This window comes from Myotis brandtii, unplaced genomic scaffold, assembly GCF_000412655.1.
Source record: "Myotis brandtii unplaced genomic scaffold, ASM41265v1 scaffold155, whole genome shotgun sequence".
NCBI classification, from domain to species: Eukaryota; Metazoa; Chordata; class Mammalia; order Chiroptera; family Vespertilionidae; genus Myotis; species Myotis brandtii.
The window spans coordinates 691,398-707,908 of NW_005355621.1; the positions used below are offsets into that span (position 1 = coordinate 691,398).

Here is a 16,511-nt window from a genome sequence, read left to right on the forward strand (position 1 = left end):
TATTATCCATGAATGAGTGAGCTCATGTGGTATTTTTCCTTCATTGACTGGCTTATTTCACTTAGCATAATGCTCTCCAGTTCCATCCATGCCGTTGCAAATGGTAAGAGTTCAAGCTGCCTTTTCGATTCTTTCCCTGCAGCTCCCACTCCTCTCCTCAAAGCCTAAACCCACTCAGCACTTCCTCATAAGAAGGAACATGGGCCTGAGTACAGCACAGAGCAGCAATGCTGCCATCTTGATGTTCAACTGTGATGGGCGGGGGGATGGGGCGGAGAAAGGAGAGGGAGGGAGGACACTGTTTTCCATGTAAACACTTAAACTCCCCAGCCTGCCCAGCTGAACCCAAATTAGACCCCAGCCCGGAGAGGGCGAAGCAGCCTCCGATAAGGTAACCAGGGAGACGTCCCTGGGTGGAGAGTCAGAAAACCGTGCGTATTTTTTTTCTACCACTCAAGTGCCGCTCTGGCCTCTCAAGGTAATGACATTAGCCGAGCCTTCCCATGTCACGTGGCCCAGCTTACGATGCCACGGTGGGGAGTTAACAATTTCATGAGCAAATTTGGGGCTTTGGGGAGCTTCCTCACTGGCAAGAATCAACCAGGCCCTGAGGCAAACAAAATCCAGGGGAGTGCAAAACTACCCCGCCCCCCTCCCCCCAAAATAACTCAGGGATGTGATTAGGTGCCGTTCAAAGCAAGAGAGGCGATGGAGGAACCATTATCTTAATGAAGCAAAAACAGCATCTTCTTAGAATGTTGTTTAAAATGAATCCAGCTTGCAGTCTCACAGCCAAACAGCCCAGGCTGCTGAGGGCCAGGCGTGGCTCCCAGGTTGTCACTGAACTTGCATCTAAAGAACTCAATGGGATCCAGCCACCCTTTAGAACAGAAAACCTCATGTTTGGGGGGGATCATTAGGCATCAGTGGCTACAGATCTGAACCCCTGTGCAATGGTCCCGCCATGGCTCTCTGAGCCAGCTCCCCTCCGGCCCTGCCCCCACCCCCACCCCACGCCCTGTTGGCTGTTAGGAGCCTCATTCTCCCTACACAATAGCCCCAGACAGTGTTCTATCCCTTCTGAATGCAGGAAATATTGTACTGCTTTCTGCTTTCACCGGGCTCATCCGGTGGCTGGAGAGCAGGTGACTGTCAGCTTTCCAGGTTCAAGTTCCCTTTCCTGGCATGGAGATAGCATGTTCTGCATCTGGGAAATGTGTGGGGACGCACTTTGAGATCCAGGATCCAGCACATTGTAGTGCTCGTTGCGACAATTACTTTTTGTGTCTCAGGGAAAGCATATTTCGTGACACTAGAAAAATGAGAAGGCAAAATCCTCATTTATTAAAGTATGTTTTTCTTATTATGCCTGGATAGTGTAAATTGGTTCTTTTTGCCTACACAACTTCCATTGTCCCCCTCCCCCTGGTAAAAACTCCTCGCAGTTATGTGGGAGGTGGGGAGCATGCCTGTCCCCTGCCGTCACCCCCTGATTTCAGGCTGGACACGTGATAAGAATTGCCAATAAGTGTATTCTATTTCCTTGGACAGAGTGATTGAGTCAGGGATGTGCAGATGATTTAAGGCAGCTGAAGCGTCAATTTTACTGAAACCATTAAGTAAGAAATAGCCTTTTCCCATGGCAGCTGCTGTCTGTAAGGTTCAAGTAAGCCTGGGGCTGCTGGGAGCCACCCAGGGAGAAATGAAGCCAAACAACTAAGATATGAAAAGAGAGAATGACTTAAACCTGAGGATAGCATTTGTGCTCCTAGAACGAGCCGTACCTGAAGTCCATTTTGGCTGAACTATTCAGTTTTGTGATCCAGTTTGAGTTGGGCTTCTGCCCAAAGGGTCCTGATTCCTATAACCTGTTACAGTGCTTTGCTCAAAGGAGGCGTAGGACGTTATCTCTTCATTCAGCCTGTTAGCAAATCTTGCTGGATCTGTCTTTAAAAATCTATCCCAAACCTTACCACGTCTCAACACCTATACTACTGCCATCAAGGTCCAAAGCACTAATATCTCTCACTCAAACTACTGTGAACGTTTCCCACTTGAATTGACTGTTTCCCTTCTCATCCCTCATCAGCCTGTTTTCACTTAGCAAGAAGGCAGAAGGGTCCTTTCAAAACCTAACTCAGACTACATCTCTTTTCTGCTCAAAACCATTCAATGGCTCCCATCCCACTCTGGATAAAAATCCCACCGCCTCCCACCACCTGCCGGGCTTTGTCATGGCCTAGGAGGCCATGCAGATCTGGCCAGCCTCCTCTCTGACCCATGTCCCATCCTCCTCCTCCTCACTTTCTCAGCCCTGGGCATTCTCAACATAGGACCTTCACGCCTATTCTCTCTTCTGTCGATATTTTCCTGCCTCCCTCTCATTGCTCCAACTTCACCTCTCTGAGGCCTTCATTGACCACCCCACCTGAAACAGCCCCCCTTGCCCTGGCCAGGTAGCTCAGTTAGAGCATCCTCCGATACGCCAAGGTTGCAAGTTTGATCCCTGGTCAGGGCACATACAAGAATCAATCAATGAATGCATAGATAAGTGGAACAACAAATCGATGTCTCTCTCAAATCAACAAACAAAAATCAAAAATACTTTATTCTGTAGCACTTTCTGCTACCTGACATTACATATGTTTTTCATTTGTGTACTGCCTGTCGCCCCACTGGGGTGCAGGTTCCATAAAGACAGGGATTGTCTCTCTGCTACAGCCCGGGGCCTAGAACAGTGCCTGGCACATCACAGATGCTGTGAATACTGACTGAGAGCCTGATCCGGTGTGAACATGTGACAACTGACCTTGGGCAATTAGCAGCCCCTTTGGTCATCCATTTTCCCATTGGCCAAGCTCTATGGTTTTCAAAGTACGGTTCGCCTTCAGGCTGAGTGGGGGCGGCGGGGGGCACACTGACTGCTCCTGGGGGCAGTTTATATATTGGGGCTCCATAAAAGAAACAAAGATGCCACTGCCAAGAGCTGGCTTAGACGACCTGGATGACTTCCGTGCTGAACTCCCGAGTCAGCCCAGCACTCTTTACCTTTCTTCTTAGCAGAAGAACTTCTATGGGCATTTTCTCTGCCTTACATTCTGAGCAAGTCTTAGCGGAATCTCCTTTTCTTTATTAAGAAGCACGAAGGTTACTGTCTTTTGGCACCGATTTATTATCCGGTCAGCATTTGCTGACTCCTCTGCCCTGGGAGGTCCCAGCAGAGAGGGCCTTGTGCTTTGGGTGTTTAAGGGAAACCCCTTCCCTCCTCCTCCCTTGGCAACAAATCTCTCCTTTTTCGTTTACGGCATGGAGTTTAGAGAAATTGGCACATCTCTCTAAAACTACGAAGACGTGAAGTTTAAATAGGGAGAGAAGATCGATCCATGTATGAGGCTAATTAAAAAGCGTCTCAGTAGACTGTGCTTCTTGCCTATTCTTGCACCTTCTCTTGGAGGCAGAAGTTTCCTCCACAGACTCAGCATATTGAGAAATGTGCATAGAAAAAGAAAAGGCTCAGAGTAAACCTCGGACAATAACCTTAGTGGACGTCCCCCAGGAAAGGGCTCTGAGACCTGATTTCCCTTTTACGACAGCTTAGAAAGTCGGTGGAAGACAAGACCAACTGGGAACCAAGGCTCATGTCATCTGAACAGCACTGGTTCCGGCAGCCCCCTCGGAGAATACCTGCGTTTAAGGGCAGGAGGAGAAATGGAAGGCAGGAGACAGAAGAAAGGGGTTGGGGAGGGGAGTGACTTCTACCTACTTCACATCAATCCCCAGGCAGGTCTTTTAATCACAAGGATAAAGAGATGCTTCTGAAGGCGAGAGAACTTGCCTGGCTCCCACAATGGAGATGTGATGGAGCCACGATTCCAACCGGGGACCAAGGTCGGGGTTCTCTCCAGCACAGTGCACTGCCTCCCAGGAGACCTAGTAGCCTGTCAGGGATGCCACGGACACGGAAGGCTTAGGAGGGATGGTGTGGTCATCTATCAAGCGTAACAGAATGGTCGAGAAGGAAGGACATCACCTGAAAACCCACCATGGGATTGGCCAAGTGGGGTCCCTGCAAGAGCCGGTCAGCGAAGTGATGGGGACCCTTGTCTTGGGTCTGACCCTCATGCGAGAAAATGCTTCAGGGTGATCTTTGCAACGTTTGAATCTGAACACAACTCCCCTCTGAAAACCCTTCACGGGCTCCCCACGGCCAACCGCCTTTGTGCATGCTGTTCCCTCTGCCAGGAACACCCTTGCCCAAGTCTTCACCTAACTCTTGTCCCTTTGTTAATACTCTTGTTCTTGTAGCATGTGTAGGGAAAAGCATTCTCTGAGGCCTCGAGTCAGGGGTAGCAAGTCTTGGTGGGAAATAACATTTATTGAGCACCTCCTCTGTGACAGACTTTGGCCTAAATAGTCTTTGTGCAGTAACTCATTCAACTCTCATAACCATCCTGTGTTGTCAGCTTCCGTTATTTCACGGGTGAGAAGCCAAGGCACAGAGAGGGTTTAAGTAGCTGAGGGTAACAGGATGGAGAGTGGTGGGGTGTCGATGGGGAGTGTTATGAACTGAATGTGTGTCTACCCTCAAAATGCCCATGTTGAAGCCCTAACCCCAATGTACCTGTATTTGGAGATAGGGCGTTTAAGGAGGTAATTACAGTTAAGTGATCATAAATAAGGACGGGGCCCTGACCCAATAGGATTAGTGTCCTTATAAGAACAGATATGAGAGAGAGAGAGAGAGAGAGAGAGAGAGAGAGAGAGAGAACTTCCTGTCGGTCTGTCTGTTTGAGCTATCTGCATGTCAGGAAGATAGCTCTCACCTGAAACCAAATAAATGGAAAACTTGATCTTGGACTTGTAGCCTCTTGAACTGTGAGAAAATAAACTTCTGTTGCTTAAGCCATCTGCGTATTTTGTTATGACATTCCAAGATGAATGTTATAGGGAGCAACAAAAATAGAGTGCTCCAGGCAGTTCTCTTAGAGGAGGTACTAGTAGCGTTTTAGATGAGACCTAAGTGAGGGAGTCTGGGAATATTAGGGGAAGAACAACCAGGCAGAGGAGAGAGCAAATGCAAAGGCCCTGTGCCAGGAGTCAGCCCTGCATATCGGAGGCACAGAAGCGTAGTGAGCACAGGGACAGGTACCAGGAGGGTCTGGGGAGGCAGGCAGGGGCTAGGCCACGGAGGGCCTCTTAGACCGCAAAAAGGGAATCTGGATTTTATTCTCAGTGTCCCACTGGCTTACAAGGAGACCAAGCAGGCCGGCGCCTGGAGGAGTGAAGTGGGAAAGGGCAAGGTCACAGAAACACACCTCTCCCTCCCTGGCAGGCTGCTGCCCACAGCCGTGCAGGCCGTGCTACGTGCTACACTCCACTCCTCGGGGGGCCGTATACCTGGGCTCTGCCGTGAATGTGGGCTCAAGGGCTGTGCAATCTGGTGACCCTGCTCACCCTGCCCTCAAATTTGTCTGTGAGAGCAGGCGTTCTCAAAGTGCTTTTGTTTTTTAATTAAATCCCAGTGACCTGCTCCCTGTAATGGCATTAAATTATCAGGCCATCTGCTACCTGGGAACAGAGGGGAGGGAAGCAGCTGAATCGGGGGAAGTGGAGCACCGAGTGAGGTTGTGGGTACTTCTTCCTGGAGGCATTCTCCTTCTGCAAATCCAACGCCTGCCACCCAGAAACAGCAACAACCGGTTAGACAGGGGGGCAGATTTACCCCCGGTTCTGGTCAGTGTGCAGACGCCCGACAGTGAGTGAGAGATGGGAGACAGGAACCCGGTTCCCACGGCTCAGCTGTCCCTCAGAAGGGGTGCCCCTCAAGCCCTGGCTGGGATTCTGCAAACCCACTGTCTACCTTCACGCCTGGGTGAGGTGCGGCTCCACTGCATGGATCGGAGGCTAAAAGAGGTGGTCAGCTCTTCAGTGTCCACTGGACCCCTGCCCGGCACCAGGCTGCAGTGAGTGCTGGGTTCATGAGAGGATCAAGTCTCATTTTAAAGAGAACAGAAGAGCACAGTTGAGAAGATGGCTCTTGAGATGACTCTTGAAGGAGAGACGACTGCAACAAATCCCTCAGATAGTCGACTCTGAAAGACCCCGAGTCCCAAAGGTGACCCAGTCTCAGCACTCTGCCTCAAAGGGGCTCACGCATTGCCAAGGGAGCAGGACCAGACACCAAGCACCAGAACTGCAGGCGGCACCTGCTGTAACAGAACGGGGCCCGGTGCCACAGATTAAAAAAGACGAGAGTCCTTCCGTCTGGGAAGCACAGGGGATGCGCTACAGGAGGGGGCATTTGAAATGCCTATGAAGGACTCGTTCAACGAATACTACAGGTGGGTGGGATAAGTAGAATGAATCGCCCCCTGAGGATGTCCATGTCCTGGAACCGGTGAGTAAGTTACCTCACAGGGGAAAGGGCGCTCTGCAGACGTGATTACATTAAGGATCTTGAGACGGGGAGATTACCCTGGGTTATCTGGGTGAGTTCAATGTAATCATGAGTCAATATAAGAGGAAGGCAGGAGGGTCAGGGCCAGAGAAAGAGATGTGATGATGAAAATGGTAGGATTTGAGAGTGGGGATGGTGAGCGGGTGATGCTGGGGTGTTGGGACAGGGTATAGAGAGAAGAAAAAGGTGGGGTGAGGCACTTGGAGGGTGTCAGTCCAGCTAGGGCCAGGATATGACCCCTTCTCATGGTCCCCTAGCCCTTCAATTGAGTCCATAAAAATCCTCGGAGTGAGGGGAATTCCTGAGAGAAAGGAGAGGGGGTGAGTTCTGCATTCTGATATCGGGGGAGGTACGTGCAAATGGGGAAGCAATCGTGGACACTTGAAAAAAATCCTAAGGAAGCCACTGGACTCTCATAGGCCAAAGGACTGAGGAGGGGGAGCCTTGAATGGACATTTGGATTCTGGGAAAGATTTTAAAGCAGGTGTAGTGCTTAAAAAAAAAGTTTGAGAACTACTGCTCCAAATCAACCCCACTGACACCTAGCTAAATATCTGAGCCACAGAGAAGGTCAGAGACTGGGCCAAGGTCCTAGGGAACTGCGAGCAGGATGAACACTCCCACCAGCTCTCCAACAGGCCAACTCGCTGCCTGGCTGTCCAATTTCTAGGTTACAATATGTGCTCGCTGCTCTCAGACTGTCCACAGCCCTGCCATCTGTGGAATGCCTATCAGGTGGTGGGTGAGAAGTGTCCAACGTTGAGAAAAGACCCTGGCGGCTGAGGTGGGGACTGGATGCGGGGCTGGAATGACTTCCAACAGCCAGGCACTGGTTTCCTCTGTCCCGACAATCCCCCAAAAGGTAGTCTGAGGGTGAGCTGAGGAATTTTCTAGAACTGTCCCTACTGGTGAGGCTGTGGGTCATTCCACATATATACACTGAGTGACCAGATTATTATGACTGGACAGATTATTATGACAACCCCATCTGTACTTCATTGACGCTTCCAAAAATACTGAATATTGAAAACTTCCTAATCAAATACTCTCAAGGTTTTATTATTATTTGCATAACTAATTCACTTCATTGTACTGATGGGGTGGTCATAATAATCTGGCCACTCAGTGTATAGGAAAACTGGGTTTTGAAGAGTTGCTGGGCACTCACATAGCCGGCAGGCCTTGGAGGCACATAGGAATTTAACCCAGGTTCTGCAGATTGGACCAGAAGGGGCCTGGGACTCAGCTTGTCAGGGGGCAACAGTGGGAGCCTGGAGCAACATCTCAGTCCACGATGAACACTCGATAAGTAAATGTAGGTGCCATTGGTGGCGCATGAGCTCTGCATGGCACTGAGAAAGCTTTCCACATCTTATCCCTATGAGCCACCTGGGAGAGGCATCTCCATTTTATTTTTTTAAAATATATTTTTATTGATTTCAGAGAGGAAGGGAGAGAGCAAGAGGAATAGAAACATTAGTGATGAGAGAGCATCACTGATTGGCTGCCTCCTACACACCCCACAGTGGGGATCAAGCCTGCAACCCGGGCATGTGCCCCGATTAGGAATCGAACTGTGACCTCCTGGTTCCTAGGTCGATGTCCAACCACTGAGCCATGACAGCCAGGTGGCATCTCCATTTTAAAGCTAAAGACACTGAGGCTCAGAGAGGTTAAACAACTTGTCTCAGGTCATAGAGTGGGTGGAACGGTGGGACCTGTGAATGTGACCTTATTTGGAAAAAAGAGTCTTTGCAGATGTAATTAAGTTAAGGATCTTGAGATGAGATCTTCCTGAATTATCTAGTTGGGCACAACATCCAACGACAGGTGTCCTTAGAAGATACAGAGGATAAGCTAGAAGAGGAGGAGGCCATGTGAAAACAGAGGCAGAGATTGGAGTTACGTGGCGACAAGCCAAGGATCGCTGGCACCCACCGGAAGCTAGAAGAGCAAGGAAGGGTTGTTCCCTAGAGCCCACAGCAGAGAGCAGCTCTGCCGAGGACACCTTGATGTTGGATGTCTAACGTCTGGAATCGTGGGAGAATCGTGCGGATGGTTTTAAGGCCCCAAGCTTGTAGTCGTTTGTTGTAGCAACCGTAGGTCACTAATGCAGGTCACAGGCCAGTGGGTGGCAGAGGCTGTGCTTTTAACTATGAAGGACCCATGCTGGGATGAATGAATGAGTGAGAGACTGAGGAGAACTCATTACAGCAGAATATCAATATTGTTTCAGTGACAGGATGGGGAAGAGGGAGATCCAGGCAGGAAAAATAAATTGCCAATTTCTTTGCCTTCGGGCATCAAATTTGACACTTAATTTTGCCTGTTCACTCACCATCAGGGTTCCTGTGCTCATTAGAAAGAAGAGAAGGGGACAGCAGGCCTTGCAGAAAGAGGCCAGGGGGTGAAAATAAGACAGAAACACCTGCCCGAGCCTGGTGACCAAAGGCTCATCAGTTCACATGTGAGTGGGTTCCTTCTGGAAAGAGAAAATGAAGCAACGCAGGGAGGTGACAGGTTTCTGGAACATACCAAACTAGGCATCAAAACCAACCATTTATTCTTCAAAAGGTCAGAGCCTCAGGCTTTCATCTTCTTTCCTGCTGCCTCCATTCCCTGCTATGTCCTTCCCCAGGCCTAAGGGATGTTACAGTAACTGCAGGATAGAGAAAGGGCCAGCCAGGTGGAGTTCCAAAGCCTACGAACAGGTGCTCAATAGAAGAAAGAAAGTGGGTGTTCAAGGCCTCTTCAGCTAGGTGTCAGAAGGAATGGGAGGGAAGAGGGCAGGACTTTCTCCCTAGGTACCTAGCGCCTTTCTTCTGATCTTGGGCTTCATCAGGACACACGGGCCAAGCATTTCTCCCGACTGCGTTCACCTACTGTGGTTCCTGACCACAGACCTCTCCCATCTGCCCCTGGGCCTGCCTGAATCACTTCAGACTCCCATGACTAGCTGGCTGTGAAACCCCATAAAATGCCAGTCATATATTTTTCTTTCAAATTCCATAGTCTTCTGACATCAAAGCAGATTTCAGATTCCAATTGTTAAGGTCTGAACTCAAGCACCTCTTGGCTGGCCTCTGAAGGACGGACGAGAGGCAGCTTGGCATGATGCAAAGGATCTTGAACTTGGGGTCACGCAGGGGGGAGTTCAAATCGTAGCTCCACTATTTACAGATGGCACGGCCCAGGTAGATGTTCTAACCTCCGAGTCTCAATTTGTGTGTTCATCCAACAAATAGTCAGTGAGCCCAGGCACTGCAGCTGGCATGGTTCCTCGCAGCTGAAGGAGGCAGCCATAAACAAACAAGTAAATATCAGGTGTGGTAAGTGCTACTCAGAGGACTAAAATGGGCCGTGTCAGAGAAAGTGGCTGGATTGCAGTTTTAGATGGAGTGGCCTTGGAAAGCTCCTTAGAGGAGCTGACATTGACAATAAGGCCTGAGTGACAAGAAGAAGCCAGCCACGCAAAAATCAAGAGAAGCAACATTCAAAGAAGGGGGAACAGCAGGTGCAAAGGCCCAGAGGCTAAGCCACACATGGAAATTCAGATAGAAGCCAGTGGCTTGAATGTAGTGTGTGTGTGTGTGTGTGTGTGTGTGTGTAGGGGGGGGAGGCGAGTAAGATGGTAACAGATGATACAGGAGAAAGGCAAGGACCAGGTCATGTAGGGGAGCTAAACTGGGATGCAATGATGACCAAGTGAGGTGCAGGAACAAATACTGGTACTTCTAGTTACATTGATTTTTGAACCTAAAAATATCTAAAGAAAATAAAATTCATTAAATTCCCTATAGCTCTGCTGATAGGACAGGTATTTAATTTCTAAATGAATACTCATATAATGAGAGTGCATGTTCAAAATTTTTTGGTGGGGGTACATAATACAAACATTTGGACATCGCTCATGTAGGGCTTTGTGAAAGAGTGGCCAGTGGGATGGCGAGCCTTTGAAGAGCTTTAAGCGGTTGATTGATGCTTTCAAAGCATCACTCCCTGCAGAATGGAGCTAACTTCCTCCGCCAGTTGACCCACGCAGCCGAGATGGACCCCCCACCAATACAATAAACTTGTAACACTGTTTTTATTGCTTACAAAAATGCCATCTGTATGGCCTAACAGGTATTAGAACTTCTAACCAGTTATCAAATCATCACCATTACTCAAATCAATATAACAAACACCAGTCATGCTCATTTGAGTTTAAAAATTCTACCGGCCTCTGAATATCACATTGCCCGCCCTCATCTGCTCTTACCAACACACACTCTCTCCACATTTACCACAGGTTTTCTTTGCTAGCCATACAGTCTTTCTTCTTGTATGTCCCTGTCACCAGGGAAAGACAATAACCTGTTCTTTTGGTGATGTGCATTGTGCAGTAAAGGCCCTGAGAAGTTCTGCATTGGTGTTTTATTTTTGTTTAAGCCGGTGTGTCTCACCTAGTGGCTTTCGATCTGACCGCACACCAGAATCACTGGAGAACTTTACAAATTCTTATTCCGGTCCTGTCCCTAAAGAGGGACCCAGGAGCGAAGCCCAGACAGTAGTTGTCAACGCTCCCCGGGTGATTCCAACGTGTAGCCACAGAGCTCGTTGGCTGCCAAGCGCCATACTGAGTGTGCAGTGTTAGCAGCGTGTCTGGCATCCATTAAGAGCTCAATAAATTATGGCATATATTAGGGCATTAAATCCACGCAATCCTCCAGAGGTAGGTATTAATGTCTACGCAGAAGAAACACTAGAGCTAGGCAGGCGAATGTCTGACCCGAGGAGGCCTAGATCTTCTCCGTCAATGCCAGCTCCTCCTCCTCTACCAGGAATCGGCCCCAAGCTCCCTTGCGTTCTCGCCACAGCCGCCCCGTCCAAGAGAACTGTCTGCCATGATGGAACGCTCTCCATCTACACTGTTCTACAGGGAGCCGCTAGCCACACGTCACTGCTGACCACTCGACATGTGGCCCAAACGGCCCAGGAACTGAAATGTTAACTATATTTCATTTTGGTTAATTTAAATTTCATTAACCTGAGTGGCGAGTGGCTGTTGTACTGGGGAGCACAGCTCCAGTCATTTCATCAGTCCTCAAGGCTTCATTTTCCACCTGCACCTTGATGGATCCCAAATTCCTCTCCAGCGCGCTACATCCAAAGGTTTGACTGACATCTCTCATTATCAGAAACACCTTTAATTCAACCAGTCTCGAATGAAGCCCATGGCATTCTTCCTCAAACCCCGTTCTTCATTCCAGTTTCAAGAAACCACACCTCCATTCGCCCAGAGGCTGTGTTGTCCTTCCATCCTCTTTCCCCTCCCCCACCAGCAGCAAACCCTTCACCATGTCCTACGAAATTCATCATCAAAATCTGTCCAGTTAAGCTCCGTGTCCAGTGCCAACCGCCTGGTCCAGGAAGCGTGACCCCTCACCGTCAGCAGCCTCCTCGCTGGCCACCTGCATTCTCTCCGTGGGTGCCCGTATCTGTCCCCCATAGAGCACCAGAGTGACCTTTAAAAATTCAAATCCGGGTGCGTTCTTCCCTTTCCCAGACCCTCCAATGGCATGCTCTGCTCTCAGGACCCAGACCAGGATCCCAGGTCTTCCTCTCCCTCTCTGGCCACTCTCCCCCCGCACTCCCCCCCTCAGTCCTGTCCTCATGCTGACTCGCACGTGCACTTCCAGCTGCTCGGACACGCCAGCCAAACATCTGGTCCAGCACTTTTGACTTTTTTCCTCTGCCCAGAACCCACCCTGCCCCCTTCTTTAGCCTAGCTGACTTAAAAAAAACATTTATTTATTTATCTTTCCCCTTGCAGATCTGGAGGCACACTGGGCTCAGCCAGGTGGCTCTGAACCAGGGTCTCTCACCTAATTGCAATCCAATGATGGCTGGGCCTGGAGACACCCCACTCATATTGCGGGCAGTGGGTGCTGGGACTCAGTGAGAGCCGGGGCCAGCTTCAAGCGTGTGTAACTGCAGGTGATCAGGGCCCCGCTCTCGGAAGGGCCCTGTGTTCGGCTTAGTGCTCTATCATTAATCTTTAGCTTCTTAGTCATTTTTTTTTTAAACAAGAAGCCCTGTACTTTCATGCTGCAATGGAGACTGCATATTATGTAGCCAGTTCTGGCTGGGCTACTGGTCTCAACAACTACGTGTGGTGTGGCCTTTCCAGGTGACCTGGGTTTTCTCACAGCATGGCAGCTGGGTTCCAAGTTCGAGAGTTTCAAGATGGACAGCCAGTGCCTAGCTGCCTTCCACTCCGTGAGAGAGCCTTTCTGAAGTCCCTTGCTTGGGAAAGCCTGCCCATATGTCCTTAGAGCATTAAGTTCCTTCCAGCACCCCTGTTCTTTTGGGGGGCTACAAAGTGAAAGAGACAGGAGCCTGGGTTTTGTTCACCATTGTGCCTCCGGTGGAAGCCTGCCAGAGCCCTCAGGTCTCAGTCCTGGCCATATGTCCTTAGAGCATTAAGTTCCTTCCACCACCCCTGTTCTTTTGGGGGGCTACATAGTGGAAGAGGCAGGAGCCTGGGTTTTGTTCACCATTGTGCCTCCGGTGCCCAGCACAGCACCCAGCACATAGTCCATCCTCAATCAACACTCAACGGATGAGTGAGTGAAAAGCCACAGAGCCCCATAGTAACTAGCAGAGCTTCGATGTGAACCCCAAACCGTCTGACTCTGAGGCTTGTGGTCTTTCCCTGAGGTCGGGAAGCAGTGGGTGGGCCCAAGGCTCCGACGCCAGAGTGCCTGGTTCCAGTGCCAGCTTTGCCACTTAGGAGCTGCGTGACCTTGGGCACGTTATTTAACCTTCCGGGCCTCACTGTCCTCATCTGCAAAATGGGAATCACAGGTTTAATGTAAGATCATATAAAATGCGTGTCTGACACGGAGTGCTCAGTAAATGTTAGCTCTTCCTAAATCTCCCTCCATCCAGCCCAGCTCCCCTCCCTCCCCTTCCCAGAGATGAGCCCTGTCACTAACAGTCAAGGAGCTCCGGGACTGCGCTGTGTTTAAGCCATTTCCTGACAATCTTTAAATTTGCAAATTAGAAATGTCAACGCACGCCTCGAATGAGCTAGATAAGAATGCGACAGCAGACGCGGGGTTTTAATGCAAGAGAAATAACCAACAATATCAATTTTTAAAACAGCACCTGATGGACAATTTCCCAATTACCACTCTTTGTATTTCTCTCCTCTCTGTGCACTGCAGTTAAATTACCTTTCTCAGAAAATCTCGGCCACACGGAGCACGCTCGTCTCCTCACAAAGCTGCACACATTTTTAGCATCCGCTTGGGGTTTCACTGTAAGGAGCACAATACCCAGTAAGAGACAGTTTATCATATTTGGTCGGCTTTCCTCTCATTTTTCCAGTCGACAGTTTTATTTATTTTGTTGCAAGGACAAGTTCCATTGGGGGGTGGGGGCCATTCCAGGGCTCTGCAGTCCAGCCTTACTGCACCCATCCTCCATATGTGCCCAGCATTCCTGGGAGGCAAACCCACACCACATCCCGGGCAATCTGGAGCAGCAACCCAGCGAGTATTTCAGGCCTAGTGTCCATGGTTCAGTTGAAAAGACAAAGGATTTCTGAATCACTCCGCCTTACTGGAAGTTCTCATGTCGTCGTTCCCATTCTGGAGGTTCTTGGGGGGCTGGGCAGATCCCATTAATGTCCCCGATTCTTCACACCCCCTGTCATGTGACTTTGCAGCTCCTGCCACTAAAGGACCAGAGTCTATTTCTCTGCTCCTTGACTTTGGGGCTGACCATGTAATTTTTTTTTACCAACAGAATGAGGCAGAAAGGACGGCATTGCCCCAGCCTAAGCCTTAAGAGTCCTTGCATGTGCATGCTCTTGCATCTCTGCATGGCATGAGAAGCGTGTCCCCTGGGGCAGCTCTCACGTGGTCCCCGAGGCGGGGCACACATGGAGCAGATCTGAGTCCTAACCTCAGCGAGGAGCCTCACCCCGCTGGATCTGTGGCTTAAAGCACAGCGGCCCAGTCAAGCGTAGAATATTCCCACTGCGTCCCCTGCCTGACAGATACGTGAGCAATTATAAGTAGTTGTTGTTTCAAGCCACTAAGTTTCAGGGTGATTTGTTACACAGCAAGAATTAATCAATACGGGAGGGGAGAGAGAGCACCAGTTTCTGGGCTAAGCCAAGTGTTTTACATACATTGTCATATTCAAGCCTTTCATGTTCCCTGTGCACTAAGTGCTATTTTGTGCCCACATTACAGATAAGCAAACTGAGGCTCAAAGAGTGGCTTGCCCAAGGTCATAAAGGGGCAAGCATGATTCTAAATGCTTTACATGTATTACCTCCTTTAACCCTCATGACAGTCTTCCGATGTAGGCAGTGCTATTTTTAAAAGGTGAGGAGGCAGAAATGGAAAGGGTAAGCGGCCAGGGGGGTGGTACAGTCAGGGAGCTGGTCAGGACGGAGCTGGGACACTCAGACAATGGGCCCTGGGAGGGGAGGGAAGCAGAGAAAGCCAAGGCCACCAGCCCCAGGTGGGGCGGGCTTCTTTGGCCGGCGTCCATGCCAGGCCGTGTGTCTGTTGACAGCGTAGGCCCCCAGGGACCGGCTTCCCTTCCCAGCTCGAGCTGGCGGGTCAGGCGCCCGCCGTGGCTCTGGCCCAGACTCAAGGATTTCCAAGTGTCTGCCGTTTACAGCTCCTGCGGTCGCTCAGCTGGGCAACCCGGTGGCCGTGCCAGCACCGACCCCTTGTCCACCCCACCGCTCATGTGGTGGCCGCCTTCAAGAAAGGATGAAAATGTGCATCGATTTAAAGGAAAATGCAAGTAAATAAACATAACAACCATTTCGACCCATTAATGACTAGTACTTGATCCTCACAAGGACCTGGATTGGCTGCTGTTATCATGACCTCCACTCAACAGGTGCGGAAATTGAAGGAAAAAGCCAACGTCACACTGCTTAAGGCACAACCAGCACTTACTGTGGGCCTGGTACCGTGCCAAGTGCTTTTTGCATCTATTAAATCATTACAACTCCAAGGAGAGGCCCTACTGTCACCCCCTTGCACAGAGAAGATACGGAGGCTCAGAGAAATTAAGCACCTTGCCCATGGCAATAGACAGTAAGTAGAAAACCCAGACATATGGCCTCTTGTACCACAGATGCAGCAACAATCATGGATTAGTGTTCAACTGCCCTGGGCCACTGTGGCCACTCTGGTGACCCCACCTCCTCACGGTCATCCTGAGATGTGATCTGTTCCAGCCTGCGCATGGCTGGCCCCTTTGGGGACCCCCACCCCAATACCGATGGAGCCCCTCAGAGCAGAACAGCCCAGGTTACCGGGCCAGTCTGTCCTGGGCTCCCGGTGGGGATCCAGGCCTGCTCCTCCAAATCTTACTTAGCTGGTCAGAACCACGGCTCCTTAGTATCTACTTGGGAGGTTTTAATGTTTACTTGTTTGCTTATTTATAACCAGCAGAAGCCGTTGTTCCGCGTCTTCCTCCGAAGCCCAATATATAGAACAAATAACAAAGGTGTCGGGCCTCTGAAGCCCCCTATCAAATCCCAGGAGGGTTTGTAGAGCTCACTCTGAAAACCAACACTTCGGGCCAACCCCTCACTTTACAGGTGAGAAAACTAAGGCTCCGAGAGGAGCACTGGCCAAGGTCATACGGCAAATTAGTCACTGAGCTGGGACCAGATCCAGGCAGCCTCCTGGCTGGATGAGCCCAGAGCAGCTGGCGATGCTGTGGACGTAGCCATGGAGAAGCTGGAGGGGGTAACAACTGACGGATGTCCCTACTGCAGCATGCTACCACCTCTTAGCCTCTGCCCTGTTCCCACCCTAGAAAGCAGAGGAAGTGAGCGCTCCCCAGATGCTCAACCAATGTCACCACTGGCCAGGAAGAAGAACAGCCACTGTCAGTGCCCACACCCAGCAGTGTCCGTCTTATTTATTTATTTCATCCTTGCCTGGAGACATTTTTTTCCATTGATTTTTAGAGAGAGTGAAAGTGAGGGAGGAGGGGGGGGGGGAGAGAGAGAGAGAGAAAAATCAATGGG

At 50.1% G+C, this 16,511-nt stretch overlaps 1 protein-coding gene and 1 long non-coding RNA gene across 2 annotated transcripts in view; one reads left to right on the top strand and one right to left on the bottom strand.

Moving 5' to 3' along the window:
• BTBD11 (BTB (POZ) domain containing 11) overlaps positions 1-16,511 on the bottom strand; it is a 280,948-nt gene that overhangs the window by 189,682 nt on the left and 74,755 nt on the right. The window contains exon 2 of the mRNA XM_014535984.1: positions 13,678-15,222. Within this exon, the coding sequence (XP_014391470.1) occupies positions 13,678-13,801 (124 nt within the window). The 5' untranslated portion in view covers positions 13,802-15,222. The remainder of the gene's footprint in view (positions 1-13,677; positions 15,223-16,511) is intronic.
• LOC106725307 lies at positions 5,580-16,445 on the top strand. Its single transcript, XR_001361171.1, has 3 exons — positions 5,580-6,397; positions 15,925-16,076; positions 16,298-16,445. It is a non-coding gene; the product is annotated as an uncharacterized LOC106725307 (long non-coding RNA).